We start from the raw sequence: 22629 nt of genomic DNA, 5'->3' as shown, positions 1-22629 counted from the left end.
AGATTCAAAAAAGGGAGTATTGCATTAATGCAGTAAGCCATAGCCAGAACACTCAATCCTATCCAAGCTGTAGTCTGCAACTTCCCAGTGGATGTTAAGAGAGATTGCCTGTCTCCTGCTGTAGGTATAATCACTGTACTGTTCTGTAAAGAGCTGCTATTGAATCTTGTGTTCTGTCGAAGCTATTCCTTGGACTGTTCTGTGGTAGTCTTCAAGCATTTGGAAGCAATCACAGTTAAGAATGCTTTCTCTTGTTGAAGTCCCACCTTACTGCAGTCCTGTGTTTCCCTTAGAACAACTCAGTCCTCCATTATGTCTCTGGACATTTCCAAAACAGACTTTTCTTGCTGTGTCTTGGAATGAATGTATTCTCTCAGGCATGCCTAGATCATGTGCATACATGTCTTTAGTTTTGCTCTTCAACATCAGTTCAGTAAAACTAATTTCTGGTATACTGTATGCAGCATCTTACACTGCATTGTTCTGTTTCTGTACACATTTCAGTAATTCTAAACTGCTGTACTTTATAATTTAGAAAAAGTAAACTGTAACTTATTACTCCTATTAGCATTAGTGGTTGGATTAAGATGCACATGCAGTGTGTAATCAGCTTGCTCTAGCTGAATATTTTAGTAGCTGCTTTTGTACACTTTCAGGTCTTTCAAATATGATGTCAGATGGAGAGTTTTTAAGAACAAGCTGTGGTTCCCCTAACTATGCTGCACCAGAAGTAATTTCAGGAAGGTTGTATCTCTTATATTTGTTAAATGTGTGCATGTAGTTGAAAAATACCTTGTTTAATATTAAAGATAACAAGACAGTATTATAGTACACAAACTCAAAGTTGAAAAATGTTGACTTTCCCTCCCTTGCTAGTTTTTGAAGTTTACCTTTACATTGATTAGTGGCCTAGTCAGCTTTATTGGCCCCTTCAGTGTCACTGTACTGTATCAAGTAGTCCAAACTGCAGTGTGTTTATGCTGTACCCAAGTCAGTTTGGTAAAAATGCAGTTTTGTCAACTAGAAAATTCATGTACGGTGAATATCATAAACTGGCTCTATCACTTTCCAGAATTTCCAAAATGGTCTATTTAGTACAGTGTTTTGCCAGACAGTGGGTCCCAACCCACCAGGGGATCACAGGAAGGTCTCAGATGGGTCGCCATGTCCAATGTTGGATTAATCCATCACTGGGCCCTGACCTAGGCAAATGTTGTGGTGCAGAGGAGAGGACTGGGGGCGATGAACAGCGAGCTCTCCCCACACTCACCCTGCAGCAGCAGCTCCTGTGCTGGAAGGCTGGACCCATCTTTTTGCTCCGGTGCAGGGTCGCAGCACCATTCAGGTTTGGCCTGGCTTCCCCTTTGACATGGGGGGGAAGCTGGCCAAATATGAGTGGTTCTACAACTCCATGCACCATGTTGCAATGCCTGGAGGTAGGTGCAGTCTCATGTGATAGGAGCCGCCACTGCAGGGTGAATGTGGGGCATGATCACTCCCCAACTTCACCAGGCCTCCTCTCCTCATTGGGCTGGAATTAGGGTTGCGCTGCCAGGGCAGAGGGGGTATAAGTCATAAAAAGAAGAAACCCAAATGCGGTCAGTGGGTTGCCTTGTTAAAAAGTTTGGGAACCACTGGCCTAATGAATCATAGTACACACTTTGGAAGAAGTACTTTATTTTCTGAAAAACAGATAAGTTCCAGGCAGTAAAGTTGGGTATTAGTGCAAACTTTTACTGTGGCGTGTTAAGCCCAAATGTCACTTTCCCTATTTTAGCTCAATCCTGTAACTATTGAATCCTCCAACACAGTTAGTCAACGGTAGAGTGCAGTCAGATGTGTGACTTGCAGCTTGTGTAGGTATACCCATGCTAGCTTTAATCTAGCTAACTTGCTAAAAATCAGCAATGAAGACACAGCTGTGCTTGCTAGCAATGGGACTATGCAAGCTTGAATAGTCCAAGCTGAAGCCCATGCCACTGCTGCATCTTCATTGCTATTTTTACAAGATAGCTAGATTAAAGCTAGCACAAGTATACAGTACCTACACAAGCCGCAAATTGTACCTCCAATTGCAGGATAAACATACCCTTAGTGTCATCTGTTCTGGGCAACCCACTAGCTACCACTCCACTGCAGTAATTACTATTGCTGAGTGTAATCCAGGCATCTGATTTATTAGTAAATGGGACAAGGAAACATGGGAACTTAATTTCCCAGCCCCTCCCCCCGATGATATTTGTGGTTTGGATATAATTTGCCAAATATATATTTCCGTTGATCTGCCTTGTCCCTGTAGTATGGTCTTCCCCTCAATTTAGCACTATGGTAAATTACATAGATGGGTGATTCACACAAAGACAGAGCAGAATTCTTCTATACATTCATGTCCTGCTTGTCTGGTGGAGTTAAGTTTCACAATCATGTGCATACTGTGCCTCCCCTGAACAGTGCTGGTAGGCCTCAATTTGTCTGTGTCCCTTTAACTACTACAACATATAAGCAAGTTGCAAAAAAGTACTATGCTACTATAACTTATTAACAGGTAACTTTTTCCAGATTATATGCAGGTCCAGAAGTAGATATTTGGAGCAGTGGGGTTATTCTCTATGCTCTGTTATGTGGAACCCTTCCATTTGATGATGATCACGTGCCAACGCTTTTTAAGAAGATATGTGATGGTATCTTTTATACCCCTCAATATCTGAATCCATCTGTGATTAGCCTTCTGAAACACATGCTGCAGGTGGATCCTATGAAGAGAGCTACAATCAGAGACATTAGGTAAAACACTAATTGATGTCTAATCACAGATGCCACAGTGATGGTCCCAGTACAAATCAACAGAACTAAGAAATTGTTCATAAAAATGCTTTTGCCATACAACCTACTGTTACAAATACATATAAGTGTTTTGACTTTTGGAAATCTGACAACTCTGGTTCCAAATGGCAAAATCTGCTTATGACTAGAATTCTATCACTAATACACTTAAAAGGTGTTGGAGTTCAAGAAATTGGTGTGTCTGTATTGATCCTTGAGGGGAAAAAAGATCCTGCGAAAAATTGGGATCAGGGCAGAAAGACATAAAGATGTACAAATCGTAAAGAAAGATAGGTGTTAATGTTAGTGTGTAATATAATACTTTTCTTGCACCTTCCATCACAAGATGTCAGTGCTTTATGAATGCTAGGCCTTATAATAATTGGGTAGGTGGGTGACATACTAATCCTATAGATTCTTTTAACGAGTAAGATACAGAGAAGCTAAGTGATGTGATGAAGGGGTCTGGGGAAGACTGTGGCAGGGTAGGGTTAGATCTGATGCCTAAGCAAGTGCTTTAACCAGAAGACCATGCGTCCACTCCTTGTACAGGAAAAATTGCAAAATAAATCTATTGGTTTCCTTGATTAAATGCCCTGTTACATTTTCATATTTTTAGATGAAGATTTTCATAAACTTGACTACAAACTGTCACTGTAAAATTCTTGTTTCATGACCTATCACTGGACAGTTATGTAGCTAGTTCAATGCACTGAAGTGACAAATCTGTTCTTTATTGTATTTCCCGATGGATCAGAGAACTTTGAAAAATAAGGTTTCTGCTGTATTTTAACTTTTACTGTGTTTTGAAATGTAAACTGTTAATCTTCGTTCTTGTATGCTGGTTAATACCAGACAGTACCAAAGGGTTGCAGCCTGACAGACTTTTCTTACCCTTTCCTTGGTAGTTCAATCTACTAACTTTGGAGGCAGTGAGGGAAGGTGACTCTTGAATACAGATTAGAATGAACAATGACTAACAAAATGTCAAAATTCCAGTTTTGTTATATATACAAATCCCTGTCCTAATACCTATCAAGGAGGTTATTCTATATAACAGGACTAGGGACCTTTTCTTATAGTATTATGTGGCTGTTGGGATTGGAGCAGACTGAATTTTTTCGACTAATAGTAAATTTGCCAAAAAATGCATTTTTGAAGGCACCAGAACTATTTGTGAATTTGGGTCAAATTCAACAAATGCTTTTGGCAGAAAAACATTTTTTGAAAATCAATGTTTTTTTTTTTAACCATTTCAAAACAAAACATTTTGACTATTTCAGAATTTAGCTGGACTTTTTTTAAAACTGAAAAAACACAAAACAAAAAACACAATTTGTTGTTTCAGGTCAAATAAACCTTTTTGAGGGGTTAAGCCTATGGATCGAAAAATCAATTATTGGTTCAGGTATAGTTGGGAGGAGAAGGGGACACCTAATGCATGATAACCAGCAACCAGTAGACATTGTTAGAATCAGACTGAAAATTCCAAAAATAAGGAGTTTTTGTGTTTTTGTTACTGCCATCAAGCAGTTGACAAACAACCTACTGGAGTGTGGTTCAAGTAGAATAATATAGAGTTGAAATGTTAAGGCCATGTCTATGCTAGGTGAAAAAGGTGGCCAATACAATGTAAAATCCTAGTGTAGACCAAGCAAATTGTAGTTCAGTGTTCAGTGCCCCCTATGTCAAGTAAAACGTACTGGTGTGTACTAACACTTTTAAAAACACACCTCCTTTTTCTGGTCTTGACCTGACCTAAAACAAAATAGAGCTTTCAGGTTTACTAGTAATGGTACATAATGGGTTATCCTGACATCAACAATTTTCCTTTTAGGAACACTAAAATGCTTTACTAAAACTAATAATGAAAGTTTGTTTTTAATTATTTGGTTTTCCTTAAAAGTTTACATAAAATCTGTGTGGCTGAATTCAATACTACTTATTTGTATATCCAGGGAGCATGAGTGGTTCAAGCAGGACCTTCCCAAGTATCTCTTTCCTGAAGACCCATCATATAGCTCAAACATGATTGATGATGAAGCCTTAAGAGAAGTGTGTGAGAAGTTTGAATGCACAGAAGAGGAGGTGCTAAGCTGTTTATATAACCGAAATCATCAAGACCCCTTAGCAGTTGCCTATCACCTCATTATAGATAACAGAAGAATAATGAATGAGGCCAAAGACTTCTATTTGGCAACAAGCCCACCAGATTCTTTTCTTGATGATCACAATTTGTCTCGCCCTCATCCTGAAAGAGTGCCATTTTTAGTAGCTGAAGCACCGCGGCCACGCCACACTCTTGATGAGCTCAACCCGCAAAAGTCAAAACACCAAGGTGTAAGAAGAGCTAAGTGGCATTTAGGAATTCGGAGTCAAAGTCGACCAAATGACATCATGGCAGAAGTTTGTAGAGCAATCAAACAATTGGATTACGAATGGAAGGTGAGGGCACAAAAGGCTTTCTGACATATGGTTATGTTTCACTTAAAACACTAAATTGATACCTTACTTTAGCGGGTTTGTTTTTGTATACATTTGTCACTCACTCTTTAAAAATTATAATAGAAATTAACTATTTCATCTGTATCCTTTACCAGGTTGTAAATCCATACTACTTGCGTGTTCGAAGGAAGAATCCAGTGACTAGTATTTATTCTAAAATGAGTTTACAGTTATACCAGGTGGACAGTAGGACGTACTTACTGGATTTCCGTAGCATTGATGGTATGTGAAGGAGAATACATACATAACTATTGGAATAATGTAATTATAAACAATTGAAGAAACTGTAGTGGTGTAATTTGGACTTTCACACTTAAATATCGGTTAGAAATGTGGTTTGGAGGGCCATAAGGACCTGGGGCCTTGTCTTCACTGAGGAAAAACAGTGTGGCTGGGCTTAATTTGTTACCTAAGTTTGAGGTAAAATCTTGGCAAAGACAAGGCAGTTGTAGTTTTCACATGAGTTGGCAGGTCAAGATCAAGACAATGGGGCAGACTAGTCTTTACCTGGATCTGTTAACTACAGACCGCTTTGTCTCCACTAGGATTTTACTTCAGGTTAACACGTTACTTCCTAGTGAAGATAGCCTGACAAAACTAAGAATGCAAAGTTGTCCCATACTCTGCCACATCATGTATCAGATGTATGATGCATCTCTGTCTGCTGTTACTAAAACTTCTGAAATAGTTAACAATAGACACATAGTATGTGCAGTGAATCTGTTTACAATAGATAAGGTCTTAAGCTAGACAGGCTCATATAGAATGAGACACTCATGTGCAGCTTGTATGTGTAAAGTGAATGTGTTTGTGGTAAATATCTAGTTCTATGTTTGGGAGTTAAGGTAGGATAGAGGTAAAGTGGTCCTTTTCCGAATTTGTTCCATATGTCTACATTAGTTATAATGATGGGTATTTGGGGACCACATAGAAAGCAAAACTTGAATATTATTCAGGATCATAGGACTATGCTGAAGTAATTATAAACAATATATACCTCTATGAGGTAGAGGGAAGATGGTGCAGCAGACTGAAAAGTTTGAACTGGAGGAGGCTGTCTGGCTGAGCGACTGATATGTAGTTCAGCTTGAACTGCACTTGCGTATAGGATGGTACAGCAGGATATAAGGTTCATACAAGATGCATAGAAGAATATATGTTGTGTAAAGGCAGCTTATGCTGTAGAGTGATTGGGTATACAAGGAGGGCCCAGAAGAGAGGTTCTGCAAAACTTTGAAGGTAGACTTTGTCAAAGGGTGGTGTTGACCTGCAAGTACAGTAACCCTGCCATACTTTGATACCTTGGCTTTGTGAACTAATATACAGTGGTCTAGCTGTAAAATATTAGTTGAAACACACATACTGTTATAGTTGTAACTCTCAGAAAAACTTTGGTTTGGGGATTTGCTTCACAAAAAAGCTGCATTTCTAATCTACAGATACCCTAATGATCCCATATACACCTATGCAAATTGACTCTTTTATGTACTTGTAAAATTGATCTGTGGCTTGTAGACTAAGTAGTCTGACATTCCAAAAGTAATATACAGTTACTCTTCCAATTGCTTCAGTTCCACCCTCCACCCCCCCCCAAATCCAGTGACAGAAGACTGCAGATGAAAATCTCAGACAGAATTGTTAATAAAAAATTGGGTTTTGGGGTGGGTGTGCCAGATCCAAGAGTAAATGGTTATTTACAATATTTACTATGGAATTCCAATCTCAACTTCATAAACTGGTCTGTCAAAAACTACAAAGTGAGGGACAAGTTCAATAGTGTGAAAATTTAAATATTTAAACTTATTTTTAAAAATTGTAGAAGTTCATGATTTAGATAGACCATAACTCCATGCAAACATACTTTGTAAACTAATTTGAGCAGATGATAGTTGAAGAATGGACTAGAGGGCTACTGCTGTTGGTTTCTTCAGCTAATTTGATAATCTGTGCATAAATGTCTTTCAGACTAACTTGAATGTCAAACACCTGTTAACCCTGTGAAAAAATACAGGGGTTTGCTACTTCTGCTGTACATATTTTGATTTGTAACACACATGCAAATACTGTGTAAAGAAAAGTAGAAAACAAGATTACCTTTCAAAGACTTGGTATTAATTGGGGGCAGAGGAGAGAGAACCTCAAATTCTCAGTTTAATGACTATTTGTTTTGTTTGCCATTGTAAAGTGTTTCATTTTTTTTCCACTCCCCCCCTAGATGAAATTATTGAAGCAAAATCGGGGACTACCACACCACAGAGATCAGGTTCTGTGAGCAGCTATAGATCTTGTCAGAAGGAGTCTGATGGTGATGCACAAGGAAAATCTGCAGATGCGTCCCTTAGCTCATCAGTGACGTCTTCACTTGACTCTTCTTCAGCTGACTTAACGCCAAGACCAGGGAGTCACACCATAGAATTTTTTGAGATGTGTGCAAATCTTATTAAAATACTTGCACAATAATTTTAAAGATTGGCTTATTTCTTTTATAGCAATAAGCATGCCTAAATCATAGTCAAATGCTTCCTATTATAATCAAGTTACAATTAACTAAGGCGCTGAAGACTAGCCACATAATGCAGTTTGCACAGGACTGAAACATGATTAAGAGCAGTTAGACCTCTACTACACTGAAGCTGAAGTGAGTTATGATTACATTGTCCACTATTCAATAGTATAATACAGGTACAATAAATTACAGACCCTTTGGGCAGTTCTTAACATTTTACACCAAGTGCACATTAGGCTTCATAGAACATTACTGTTAACCATAAGGACTGTTTTATTTGTCTTTATGCTGGCGATAATTTTGTTGCAGTGTAGGTAAATGGTCACCTGCTAGCCCAGTGGCCTATGAAAGCGACTTGTTGGGCACAATCTGCAATTGTGTCCCAGTTTCAGTATACTATTCAGTTGTCTAACAGCAGGAACATGTTCAAGCTGCTGTGGTGTTCATCCCACTTATAATTGGCAGTAAATAGTCAAGCTCGTTTGGGTGAATATTTTAAAGCAAATCATAACTTACTACTTTTTTAATAACTTTGATAGATTTTGATTGTGTATATGTTGGAGATTTCAAACCGTCAGCATTTCTTATGCATTTGGATACTAAGTAAGCGCTGAAGATGAAATCCTGTGACCTATATTAAGGTCAGTGAAACAATTGTGAAACCATACCACAAGGTTTGAGAAGGCTCATGGAAAGGAGATTCTTCAGTCTCCTCTGCACCATGGAACAGTATTCCACAAGAGGAAAGGCTTTCAGTGGGTTCATGAACTGTACAGTTTCACTAGCCCATCTTAGAGTAATAGCAGTGGAGCAGCTCCTGGCATGCTGCTACAGGCTGAGGTTCCTTAGCCCTGTGTGTGCTTTTCCAGAATCTTGCACTGAGTTTATTCTTAAATGATCAGTGTTCTTTATATCACATGCTGGGCCAGCTATAGGACTGTATAGAACTCATTTTGCAGTTGGAGCTATTTATCTAGATTAGGACGCCCAAATCATTTTTATAGCACATCTTGTTTTTAATTAAATGATTCTAAAGTTAACAGTGCAGTTGATCAGTCATATTTAAACTGAAATATACAACTGATCAATGCTCGTAAAAGCACATAAATTTGAGTGTTAGTATTCCAATGAACTTTTAACACTTGATCACAAATGTTGACATAATTGGCATGAATAGTTTAAGGCTTCTAAATTTATCAGGCCTGTTTCAGTTTTTCAGAAAGAAATTTGATTTATTTGATTTAAAAAAAAAAATTAATAGAGAAATCCTACCATATGCACATAATGAAAACATTTTAAATGTTTCTCTGTTTGTAGCTGGACATACTTTTGCTCCTTTAGCTATGATAAATACAAATTTAAAGCAATTTGTGTATGCCAGAAAATATGTTTAATCTTCCAGTTGTATGTTAACTTCAAAATGCAGTCCATTAGGTTCCCCCCCCGCCCCGTTTTTCTTTACAATACCACTTTATAATTGAGAGAGCCCAAACATATAGAGTGAAATCTTGACTACACTGAAGTTAATGGGAGTTTTGCCAGTGAGTTCAATTTGTCCAGGATTCACCCGCAGTGAACTGCTAAATACAGATGTAGTAAGAATAGTTTATCCTTGCATAGAGTAGTACAATAATCTAGGTTATCTGACTTTAGAAGTTCATCCATAAGTGTTTCTAATATGCACTGAGTTTGAAGAAACCTGCAGCTGCTTAAGCCCCAGGATTTGCTGTGTTTTAGCATTATGAATTTGGAAGTTGCATGGTCTATCCAGTAACTGGGTACAAGTTTCAACTTCAACTCTTGTCCCCCTGTCTTCAGAGAAGTGTCACACATGGTCCTTATAAAGCAGGATTACACTACTGTATTTCAAAACAGAAGGCTGTATTTTTGTTTAAAGATGATGCTTTGGGTTTATACTGCTGATGTAATTTAGATGTTAGCATGGGGGACCAATCACAAATTCTACTTTTTAAAATGTTAGTCTTGTCAGAATTAATTCTGATACAATTATTCAATAAGTTATTGTGATCCCTTTTAGCTATGCTGTTTTATTTTGAAATTGTTAAATGTTGCACTTGTACAAATAGCATAACAAACACACAGTTTTTAATGCAGTATTTCCTCATTTGGGAACACTTAAACTGTCTTTTTTGCATATGTAGCTGTTCCTAGTTTGCAAATACTTTGTAATGCTGAACACACATGTAAAATATCAAAGTGCATATAGCTTTAAATTTTTTTTATACTTTTCCAGCTCTTTTGTGCTTTAAGGCGACCATGTTTTTACTTTGTCTTGGTGTATGAAGTTTAACATATATTTCTGGCAGAATGCATAGTTTTAAATAAAGTAAATTTTATTGGTATGATAAGTCAGTTTTGATGGTCCAAGGCTTTCTCGTTGAATTGATTTTTTTTTTTTTTTTTTTTTTTTTTTGAATAGGGGCAATGACAGAATTGAGACTATTTAACCTATTTGATTCCAGATTCATTCATCTGTTTCATAACTTTACCTCTGACAGTTTAAACTACTTTCTTCATCAGACCTTATTGCTCTTGCAATGAAGACATAAAGCTGACTTTCTTAAAATGTTGCATTAGTATCTGGCAATAGGCTATCAAAACAAATTATTTCACTGCAAGACATAGTGGGGCTGTGTTTGGGGAGATCTTGCTCAACTACATCTTTAATAATTGCAAAGGGAATACTGAAAACTGCTTTTTAGATTCTTCCCCCCCCCCCCCCCCCAAAAGCTTGCTATACATGGAGAGGCCCCTCAAATATTCTTGCTTTTTTTATTGTAATTGTTCATAAGATGTGGATAAATCTTTGTCCACGTTTAATGTAACTTACACTGGTAAGGTGGTAAAAGTCCATCTTTGTGGTGCAATATTTCAGAGACCATTTTCCATATATGTCTTGACATTGAAATAAAATATTTACTGTCGGTTGATTACCATTGTATGTTGTAAGAAATGAACACTTTTTTCTTACAAACAAGATGTGCCTACTTCCTATTGCAATTTTTTGGCAATACTGAATGAAAAATGCTTGTTATAGCTGTATGACTTTTTACCTTTCAAGGATGTGAAATTGTATGTTAGTCAATATAAAATACTCAACTATCTCTTGTTTGAAAATTGTGTGCATGCTACTTTGTCTTTTGGTATCCATACATAAAATTTTGTATACTAATTTAAAGTGGATGCTACATTTATTTCAAATCCAGAAAACTATCAAAAGTATAGATTAAACTAATGGAACAGCAATAACTGTGACCACTGAATGAATTCCATCTTTCATTTCCGTAGCACGCTCACTATTGATGCTACTATCTTCTACAAGACACTTATCAATAACCATGCTTTATGGCTGCCACTAACTACACTAGCTCAGCAGTTTAATCTGCTTTACACCCCACAAATCTACACCACAAAACTTGACTTCAGATGAAAGATTAGTGCTGAATGTTCAGCACTAATGTCTAAACACTCATAGAATATCAGGGTTGGAAGGGACCTCAGGAGGTCATCTAGTCCAACCCCCTGCTGAAAGCAGGACCAATCCCCAAATCCCTAAATGGCCCCCTCAAGGATTGAATTCTCAACCCTGGGTTTAGCAGGCCAATGCTCAAACTACTGAGCTATCCCTCCCCTCAATGAGTCTGTGAATAATGGCTCCAGTTTTATAGTCATGGGCAATAAAATCTGTAGAGAATCTTAGCAATATCTGCAAGAATTTACCCCATACAATTTCCTACTGGTATGAACTTCCTCTTTAAATAGTCACAGACAAAGAAGGTTATACCAAGAATCCTGTCGGTCAGAGCTTGCCAAATGCTATTGTAAAAGGCTCCTAGGATCCATAATCTCTACAATAGAAGTCCAAACTCTTGAAATGCTATTGAAAACCTTTGTAGCTTACAGATGGGTGTTAATATTTGCTTAAATATTTTCTTTGAAAACTTGCAGGTTACTGTGGCATGACATGATATAATGGCTGGAAGTTGGAAATAGACAAATTCAGACTGGAAATAAGGCATACATTTTTAATGGTGAGAGTAATTAACCATTGGAACAATTTACCAAGGGTTGTGGAGGAGTCGACATCACTAACAATTTTTAAATCAAGATGGGATGCTTTTCTAAAAGATACACTAAGTATTATTTTGGGGAAGTTCTATGGCTTGTGTTATACAGGTGGTCAGACTAGATCATAATGGGTTCCCCCTTCTGGTCTTTGCATCTATGGGAGAATAAACAGGCTCCTGATGTTTGGTGGTTCTGTCAAATGCACCTGCATTGAAGTGGTTAATGTTGACAGACGAATGATTATACCTTTGCTACTTCAATATTTATTTACAGACTAAAATAGCAATGTATTCTTTAACGGAGAGGGCTGGTTATGTAACCAGGCTGAGCATCTAGTCTCTGAAATTGGGGCCTTTTTCAACCCTGCAACACAACCTGAATTCTATCCATTGGAACTGGCAATGGCCACCTGGAGTGGGTCAGTAAGGGTGGTGGCATAAGTAAGTATGAAGGATTATAAGAAGACACCATTATTTGTGTTGTGTTCAGATTTGAATCGTAGCACTTACCTGTATGCATTCCAGCTGCATTCACTTAAGTATAGATGCTTAAGACTAGAAGAGACCATTGTGATCATCTAGTCTTCCCTCCCTCTGAGGGAAATACATAAATTATGCAACTAGAGACACTGAACCATATCAAATGTCTGTATTCCACAGGAATGAATGGATCACAATCCTGGAGCAGGAATAGCTTGACCATTAAATTCTAGTATAAAATGGATAACTTGCTTTTAAAAAAAATTGCAAAATAAGTGAGTATTTTAAAACTTACTATTCATTGTCATAAGCGACAGAGTCCTGTGGTACCTTATAGACTAACAGACATATTGGAGCATAAGCTTTCATGGGTGAATACCCACTTCGTCACCATTCACCCATGAAAGCTTATGCTCCAGTATGTCTGTTAGTCTATAAGGTGCTACAGGACACTCAGTCTGGATCTGTAAAAAGCAACAAACACAGCTACCCCTCTGATATAGGGTTCCTGGCTTTCACCCAGGCGGCCTGGGTTCGACTCCCAGTGTGGGAGCAATGCAGAGCTTTGGGGGAGGGATAGCTCAGTGGTTTGAGCATTGGCCTACTAAACCCAGGGTTTTGAGTTCAATCCTTGAGGGGGCCATTTAGGGATCTGGGGCAAAAAATCTGTCTGGGGATTGGTCCTGCTTTGAGCAGAGGGTTGGACTAGATGACCTCCTGAGGTCCCTTCCAACCCTGATATTTTATGATTCTATGTCATAGTAACAACTGACCTTTTAAAAAAACGGAAATGTTGGCACATATTACAGATTTCTATTTTCCTCCAGGGGTTTAAAGGTAATTCACTTAATATCACTTAGTAATTCTGTTTCACACACGATACTTAAATTAGGTGTAGCTGTACTGAATGGTGGAAGGATATGTTGGAAGAGTTGTCACTGTGTTATGAGGAGAGGTGCATGTGTACGTTGAGGGAACAAGTGTGCTTCCTTTCAGTGCTGAATGGAGTAGGCCATCAGTGCACAAGTATAATTCTTGTCATGGGGATTGTTGGCAGTCTGGTAGCATACATGACTAGACTTGGGTGTAGTGAGGGGGTAAGAGCAGGCAATGTTTTGAAGGACTCCCCAGGGCAAGGATGAAAGGGGGGTGCCAATGCAAGTCTGGGGTGGCTTGTGTGGAGTTGGCTCAGTATTTTTATAGGCTAGTTGTACGTAGCTCCTGTTTGATCCACCTGACTTAAACCAATGTTTTGCCTTGACAAAGAGCAGAGCTTGGACTTTGTTCTTTAGTGCTCATGTGCTCTGTTCCCCATGCATTCTATAGCACCTGTGATGGTAGAGCACTAGTGTGTTTTGACATGTTGGAGCACTGTTTGAAGAGAACAGAGCTAAGGTACACACCACCCTTGCAATACAAACTTTAACTGTTTCCTGGTTTTTCAGAGGTTTGAGTGTAGCTGAACTTGACGTTCTAGAAGGTACAAGGCAGCACTGGGCAAAAAAATCTCAGCATTCCCATGCTTTACAGCCCAGTTCTCCCCTCTCTACTGTCTCTGGTTCCTTGGTAATGATAAAACTGGCCACAGCAGGCCCTGATTAAATGACAGTCCCTTCACTGTTCCTAATCATCTCCTCTCCCATTTCTCTGCTTGTCGAGCCCAGCCATCCTCCACATAGAGGGGTGGGTGTCAGTAAGGGCCCTACAGGTCCATCTAAGCAAAGAATGCAGGGACAGACATGGGGGCATGTTTTGAAGGAGAGGACAGCTGGAGTGATGTGCATGTAATGGGCTTGGGAGATAGAGCTGAAGCTCCCCTGCAGAGCTGTGACCCCCTCCATTTCTTCCCCACACTGCCCTACGCTTCTCTGTAAGGAATTTGGTGATATTTGTGTAGGACTAGGACATATAGGCATACTTCCCTTCCCCTGGAAGTCTGTCACTGGAGAGAAAAGTGCCCAACTTTCCCCCCTTCTGATTCTCCTGTCAGTAATTGAGCTCCCTCAGAGGGGAGAGGGATAGCTCAGTGGTTTGAGCATTGGCTTGCTAAACCCAGGGTATTGAGTTCAATCCTTGAGGGGACCACTTAGGGATCTGGGGCAAAATCAGTACTTGGTCCTGCTAGTGAAGGCAGGGGGCTGGACTCAATGACCTTTCAAGGTCCCTTCCAGTTCTAGGAGATATAATATCTCCATTTATTATTATTATAGATCAAAGGTGTTAGATCTATTATTTGTCAAAGGGTCATAAAAACACTTACATTTTTTGGAAATCCAGTTCTTTGTCAAAGCACTAATCCCTCAAACTGGGTTTTCAAGAGCTGTGTGGATGCTCTCTTGCACTAAGGGTTGCAACGTAGCTGTTCTGAAGCACGGCCCAAGAAGGTGAGGGTTGGAAGTGGGGCACAGTCCCCAAATTGCACCACTGTGCACCACTCACTCCCTAATTCTGCACCAAAAGTGTTACACAGTCTCCTTAATGTGAGCTGCTCATATCAGGAACTCTTGACAAAATGACTTAGCAACTTGCTTTCCCGTGATCACACTCAGTTCATTTGTTTTGGAAATTAATGAGGTGTATGAGTCATGATTACATTATCCTAATTTCAAAAGAGAATCTTTCATTCTTCTCTCTTTAATGCTAATTTCCTTGATACTACTACTACTTAAATAAAATCAGAGAGGCCATCTGGATTTTAAAGTACTTTAAAACTTCAGGCCTTAAACCAGAAACTTGGCTCTCAGAACAAAACTTGCAAAAGGAACTCCTGCACAATACAGACTGAGAATAAATCTGCATAACAGATTCTCTGAAGGCTGCCAAGGGAGGGTTCAAACTCACAGTTCATGGGTGCAATGTTCAGCTTAAATGCAATGACTACAGTTACCTTAGGCTACACCCAACCGGAGACACCAGACTGTTAAAGTTAGAGCATTTGCAGGCAGAATTGCACCGCAGAGACTGAAGTGTGCTGCATCAGTTTAGCTCAGGCTGGCCTGGAGTTACAAATTTGACCCTCAATAACAGCTGCAATGCTGTTTTCCCAAAATGGCAATGGATGCTGGGCCATAGTTGAGAGAAATCCAAAGCAGGTAAAACTGGTTTGGGAAGGATTAGACCACTAGGTTGAGTTCCAGTTCTGTGCACTGCAAAAAAAAAAAAAAAAAAAAAAAAAAAAAGGACAAAACCACCAGGTGATTTTTGGAAATGTATGGTTTTTGTTGTTGTTTTTTAAGGGAGCTGTATCTAAGTAACCTCTTGGTCAACTTTCTTGATCCTAAATTTGCACCATTAATCCTACCCAATACCACAATGATCACCTCATTTTCTAGACCATTTCTCATGTTTCTTTCCTTTGGTCACTTTTCAAAAAAAAAAAAAAAAAAAAAAAAAAAAAAAGGCCTCCACTTCGCTGGTTCTCATGGTCCTGGCCATGTGCTGGTCCAGGTCCCTGCTGGGGAAGGGAGAAGAGAGTCCTTAATTCCAGCAGAGTAGTTGCTTTGTTGTACTATACTGTGGAGGAACCAGCTGAGCGTGAATACTGACTGCTGTTGGAGTGAAATATTTCTGCCAAGCATGTAGTCTCCTGGATAACAACTTTCAGTACTTTAACTCACTGCTCATATCATTGAGAGACAAGTGGGTAAGGTAATATCTTTTATTGGGCCAACTTCTGTTAGTGAGGGACAAGTTTTTGAGCTTACACAGAGCTCTTCTTTGGGTCTGGGAAATGTCATGTCATATTGTCTGATGGCTTAGACAGGGTTGATTGGTCAGGTAGAAGACTTGTCACTTCAATTGGTGCAGAAAAAGCTGATAAGGTACTGGACAGATTTCACAAAAATAGTTATAGCCTACCTGAGTCAAGAGGATGTGAATCATGCTAGAACACCATGATTTAACTTGAGCAACAGTCCCCAAAAAATTAACAGTGAAATTGAAAGATTGTTAGTCACTCTTGGATCTTTTCACGTGCTGTGGACCACTTCTTAAGACTGAGGTCCCTTCCAGAGACACCTCCCTGGAACCTGATCCCTGAAGTATATATAGTTTAGTGCATCCCCTCTATTTGTAACTAGATTAGTATAATATTTCTGATCCATGTGTACAGTTTCCATTGCTCTAATCTTTCCATGATGTCACTTTACAATTTGGTTCTTTCCTATATATTCACTCTGTTCTGATGTAGTTCTCTTCAAATTTGACCACAGTTGAATTTACACCAAGGAGAAAAACAAGATGAAGGACACAAGCAGTAATACAGGGCACACACAAGTGTATTTTACTAAATCAATCTCTAGAAACCCCCCAAAATCCTGTATAGGATTACAAGTACTTATTCAGTGACAGATGCTTTACTGTTGTGACAGAAGCAGCTTCACTGACTATACAGAAGTGCTTGGCAAACCACCAATCGGTCACAGACTGCAGTTTGAGCAAGAATCATAAGATTTTGTAGTGTGGAGAACTACCTTTAGAAGGACCTACTTTCATTATCTCTGCATCAGGCACTGCCAAGAGGTAGATGAGACAATTTTAGTGAGGCATTTAACCATGTGTAATGAACTACAGTAGCACTTTATAATGAAATGCATTGCAAAAGAAGAAAAATAGGAAGTATATTTCTTAGAAAGCTACATAATCAAGAGTAACATTAGCTGACTATCTTTCTGTAAAAAGTTGTAAAGTTATACAGTGACCATATCAAATTTTATCAACAAACCTTATCAAGAGGAATTTTCAAATAGTATTGGTCTTGTAGCATTAGACAGAGTTTGACACTAATTAATATTTTACCAGATTGACTCTGTTGTGGTTGGTATCAATAAGTAACAGAACTGCTAGGAAACAGTCTGGCTAAGGACGCTTGGCCTAGAAGTTGTAATGCTTGATTTAAATGGTGTTTATCATTGTCAAGAGACTGGAAGATAAAATATTACATTTATATTTCCCTTTTCATGCCATGGAATCTCCAGACATTTTACAAGCACTCAGAAATCTATGGTACCCCGTTGCAGAAGTATGAATTACAGCAGGGGTAGGCAACCTATGGCACGCGTGCCGAAGGCGGCACACGAGCTGATTTTCAGTGGCACTCACACTGCCCGGGTCCTGGCCACCGATCCGGGGGGCTCTGCATTTTAATTTAATTTTAAATGAAGCTTCTTAAACATTTAAAAAAACTTTATTTACTTTACATACAACAATAGTTTAGTTATATATTATAGACTTATAGAAAGAGACCTTCTAAAAACATTAGAATGTGTCACTGGCACGTGAAACCTTAAATTAGAGTGAATAAATGAAGACTCGGCACACCACTTCTGAAAGGTTGTTGACCCCTGAATTACAGGATCAAGCTGTAGTTAATTCCACACTCCTAGAGGTAGGCCTACACCTACCAGGTAGGCCTACACCTAACCCCTGTGGTCTGAACTTTTCAAACCCTTCACCTTTTATTTTTTTGAACTAATTAAAAAGTAATCCAACCACACCCAATCTTTACATTAAGGCCTTTATTCTAAAGCAGATAAAATTCTCTTTATTAATGGAAAAGTAGTTTATCTATTTTTCAACCATTTCTGATTTCTATGCTCTGGATTTAACCACTTTCTATACCAAATGAGTGAAGACAAATCTCAGAGGTGTGGCTTTATTTACATAGAGCTTACTGTTTCCCAATGGACATACTTCTTACTGATTGGCGATTGTACATTGCAAGTAGTTCAGGGGCTATCTGGACATCTACCTTGGCAAGTACAGCTGTTGCCACAATACATTCTATCCTGACCAAAAAACCCCCCCCCTCAAAATATGTGATTTTCTTGCTGCACTTTTACCAATGCATTCCTACATGTCTAAATCTACAGTTGCAGAAAAATGAATTCCCTATATTTGCAAAATGTTTTTTTTTTTTTTTAAAACATATATTCTGCCAAAGCTGCTGCACAGCTTCTGTGCTTCTCTGGAAATATTTAGGCTATACCTGAAGGAATGTTTCTTTTAGTTTCTAGGCGTTTTTGAGTTGGTTACTATTTTTCTAGCTCTTTTCAGGGTGAGGGGTCAGGGACTGTTGCTATATGGATATGTGCTAGTAAAATAGAAAGCTATTTTCAAAGACAAGGCAACTGAAATATGTGGTAGGATCACACACTAAGGCCTGATCTATGCTGGAGTTAAGTCGACGTAAGGCAGCTTACGTCAACCTAACTCCGTAAGCTTCTATATTAAAACGTAGCTCCCACCAACATAACTCGCCCACTACACCAACTTAACTCCACCTTGGAGAGGTCTAGCACTAAATCAATGTAGTTAGGTCAATGCAGTGTCAATGTATACACTGCATTGCTTACGTTGACTGTTGCTGCCTTTCAGAAACCGTCCCCCAGTACCCCACACTGGCAGTTAAATCAGTGCAAGCCCTCCTGGTGAGGATGCACATTGCTGACACGAAGCATATAGTGGGTGTATAAAACCGATTCAATTACTGTGCTGGCTGTATGTTGCCATAATTTAAGTCAACTTAATTTTGTAATGTAGACGTGTCCTAAGACTATAGGATACCTGAGGCAGGAAGTATTTACAATTTGAGGCACTGTTGAATTCAATGTACCTATTTTATGTTGCTGCATAAAGAGGGAAGTCAATTGATAAAGCGTAACAGTTGAAAGAGAATTACTGAATGGTGTCAGTCCTACTACTCCCACCATAATTAAGAACATAAGAATGGCCACACTGGGTCAGACTATCTAGCCCTGTATCCTATTTTCTGATAGTGGCCAATGCCAGGTGCCCCAGCAGGAATGAACAGAACAGGCAATCATCAAGTGATCCATCCCATTCCTAGCTTCTGGCAATTCCTGGAAAGCAGTTTACAGTTAAATCTACTGAGATAATTGGGAAGCTTGAATGTAATTACTTTTGCTCTCATCCTGCACGCTGAGCTGCAGAGAGTGCCTGGGACCTACACAAACCTTCATTAAAGTAAATGGGGGCAGGTTTGACATGCACATAGGAAGCATGGTGCTGAGGGTCACTGGGTAGCTGAAGCACCCTTAGTTCTTGAATAAAATTAACAGTGTGAGAAAATCAATAAGCACTGTGCGAAAAGAGCAAATATTCTAGTGACTAATAGTCTTTGGTAAGACTAACCTGTAGTTCCTGTCCAGGCTATTCCACAGCTTGCAATTGTTTGGGGAAAGTTTTTTGGAAAACAACAGCTCGGGCGTCCCTGTGTTTTCCGTTTGCGCCCTGATCCCCATGCAGGTGCGGCGCATGATTATTAAATTAAGCCTGGTGCTTGGCAGCGGTTCAGAAGAAGCGAGGGGCAAAGGGAAGGTGGGATCTCCTGGGGCAGGACCTTTTTAGGTCACTGGCCTGCTCTGTGCTTTGGAACCTAGCTCTCACAGTGCAATTACCGCCCGGGCTAAGCACCTCCCTTGAAGGCAGCTGTCAGCGATTGGCTCCCGCGTGAGTGGGACTGGACGTGAGGGGAGATGGACCATGTAAAGGCCACGTGATCTGTCCGTGGCCACGAGCTCCCACCCTGCACGAGGCTATTGCCTAGGGAAGGGCGGCTGTCAGCACCTTACCGCGGCGTTCCCAGTTCTCTCTGGCGCGAGAGCGGGGCGCGGCGGTTCCCCTCATGCCCCAGACCCGGAGAGAGCGGGCGCACGGCCTGCTGGGAGTTGTAGTCTGCGGGCGGGGCCAAGCCGCCCCTCCCTCTTTTCTCCGCGGCTGGGTGAACCGGCGGACAAGCCGGGAAGAACAACTTCCGCTTCCCCCCAAGCGGAAGGTGTTTCCGCTTCCGTGCTGGGCGGGTTCAAAGGTTGTGCGTTTCGAGGTGTCGGAAGAGCAGTAGCCGGAGAGGGGGGCCAGGTAACGGCCTCTTTCCGCGGGGCCCCGCGAGCGAGCCCCCCCGCCCTGGCCGCGCTCTGCTCCCCCAGTGGGTGGACTCCGGGGCTGGGGCTGCGGCTGTTCGTGGTGCCTGAGGCTGCCGCTGTGAACTAAGCTAACCCGCTGGTTTGGGGTCGGTCAGTCTTAAGTAAAGCGCCCCCGCCCCCTCCGAGGCTGGTGGAGGCCCCGGAGATTGAACCAGGGATCTCCCGAGCCTGTAGCTGTGAGTCAGGACAGCTCCTCCTCGTGTGGAATAGATCAGGCACAGAGGGGACGCGTAACGTACTGAACAGCAAGTTATACAATCTCAGATCCCCTGCTTTCTGCCCCGCCCCCGGTCTCTGCTGTGCTATTATACGTGCCGTTGATTTAGCTTTATAGCAAAATAGAAAAAATCATCTGCGTTTCCTTGGCTCTAGGTGGCTTTGCCAAAAATAAATGTTAAACCATCATCTTTTGGACGTTCTTCCTCCCACAACTGCACCAACATCCCCCCATGCTGCTGTTCCTTGCTGAATGGGAAGAGACCTTCAGCCTGCCCCAATGGTCAAAAAATTAAGGCCCCTCACAGAGAACACCTTGCTGATAGAGTGGTAGCAGTATGCAGAGAGAAAAGTGCTGCCAAGTAAGCAGTTCCCCAGATATTTAGGGCTTTATAGATTTAGACCAGTACCCTAAATTCCATTCACATTCCAAAACGTCGTCAATACACATCCTAGTTATCACAGGTTTTTGTAATTTATGATGCATGTTTGACCACCTCTTGTGCCCTCTGTCTGCCAGGACTACTTCAGCATTCTACCGCTTTCAGCTGCTTCAAACAACTGCTTCTCTTTTTAATAAACCAGACAGAGAAATATTTCCCATAAAGTTTCAAAATTACTCTGGTGTTGTGCAGTTACTAGACTGCTGGCTAATTCAATCTTCATGTGATTGAATGGCAGTTTGATATGTTACTTTCTCTGTATCAAGATGAGCAAATTAATCTACTGTACGATGTTTTTTTCCCCTCTATACACTTAGAAACCAAATTGTTAAAAAATGTTTTCATCTAGTTTTTTAGAATGGCTTCCTTTGGGTGGAAGAGGAAGATTGGGGAGAAGGTTTCGAAGGCCACTTCCCAACAATTTGAAGCTGAAGCTGCTGATGACAAAGGTCTAGTTGATAATGATGATGATGTTGACTGGCTCCATGCCACTAAGAGAAGAAAGGAGATTCTGTTGGAAGACTGCATGGAGAAAAGTAAACAACTGAAAGATGAAGGTGCACGTTTGGCTGAAAATAGGAGGTACCAATATTATTTTAATCTTTATTAGGGTAACTTAACACTAAATACCATTTTATTTGTTTCTAACTGGTAGGAAGTATCCAATAGAGGCTTCCGGATTCACATATGTTTAAAAGATAAATCCTACTAAACTACTTATACAGTCCAGTACTGAATCAGTCAATCAGTCATTACCATTTTTTCAGTTTAGTTGCCGAACCAGAAAATCCAACATTTTTTTGCTCATTTTGAAACAAAATTGAATGTTGTTGTTATTTTTTCTCAATAAAAAACTGAAAATTTTTTGTTCAGGTCAAATAAAGCATTTTGAACAGTGATTCAAAATGACATTTTGAAACAACTTTTTGAACTGTCACAGTTTGATTAAAAAAATGTTGTTTAAAATTTACACAGTTTGACTTTTTCAAAACGTCCCCACCTCCACCCCATTTTTTATTTGGCCAAAACTATTCATTGAATTTGACTTGCAACTGCTTTTTTCTGCATGCTTACTAATGAACTGAAAAATTTCAGCCAGTTCTAGTCATTACCATTGACAACACTTTGGTGGCCTACATGAAGTGAATTTACAGTCTTTCCTTTTTTTATTAGATATATGTTCATACCGCATAAACCAACACCATATGGTGTATGACTAGGTATCTCTGATGGTAGGGTAGTCTCAGAGATGAAAAGCTTACTGAATATGAAAACTGAACTACCTTCTTAGCCTAGGATACCTAGAACAAGCTTTTGATAACTTTGGAGGGGTGAGATAGAGACATTTCCACTGTCACTATCATACTGCATCCAGAAAAACAACCTTAAGATAGAGAATATATTTAGCCTATTCATAAAACAAGTTAATATAATTATATACAGCCTTTGTGTCTCTTAGTTCTGTTATTTTAGGCCTAAAGTATTGACATTCCGCAAAAATAACTAAAACCAGTTTTAAGTATGTTGTCAATATTTTTTAAGGTAGCAACATTTACTGCTTATGTAGATACTTATACCAGAAAGCACAAATTATACCACATACCAAGATGCATTGTTAATCACTT

The 22629-nt window shown here is 39.8% G+C and overlaps 2 protein-coding genes across 2 annotated transcripts in view; both read left to right on the top strand.

Moving 5' to 3' along the window:
- The window catches only part of PRKAA1 (protein kinase AMP-activated catalytic subunit alpha 1), a 34564-nt gene extending 24335 nt beyond the window's left edge, over positions 1–10229 (top strand). Inside the window, exons 5-9 of the mRNA XM_065406145.1 lie at positions 657–744; positions 2560–2784; positions 4782–5268; positions 5424–5550; positions 7544–10229. Of these exons, the coding sequence (XP_065262217.1) occupies positions 657–744; positions 2560–2784; positions 4782–5268; positions 5424–5550; positions 7544–7788 (1172 nt within the window). The 3' untranslated portion in view covers positions 7789–10229. The remainder of the gene's footprint in view (positions 1–656; positions 745–2559; positions 2785–4781; positions 5269–5423; positions 5551–7543) is intronic.
- Positions 10230–20221: 9992 nt separating this feature from the next.
- Positions 20222–22629, top strand: part of TTC33 (tetratricopeptide repeat domain 33) — a 111867-nt gene continuing 109459 nt past the window's right edge. The window contains exons 1-2 of the mRNA XM_065406379.1: positions 20222–20280; positions 21354–21586. Of these exons, the coding sequence (XP_065262451.1) occupies positions 21363–21586 (224 nt within the window). The 5' untranslated portion in view covers positions 20222–20280; positions 21354–21362. The remainder of the gene's footprint in view (positions 20281–21353; positions 21587–22629) is intronic.

This window comes from Emys orbicularis, chromosome 6, assembly GCF_028017835.1.
Source record: "Emys orbicularis isolate rEmyOrb1 chromosome 6, rEmyOrb1.hap1, whole genome shotgun sequence".
Lineage (NCBI taxonomy): Eukaryota > Metazoa > Chordata > Testudines > Emydidae > Emys > Emys orbicularis.
The sequence above is the reverse complement of the archived record's forward strand: the minus strand, read 5'-3'. Positions and strand labels throughout refer to the sequence as shown.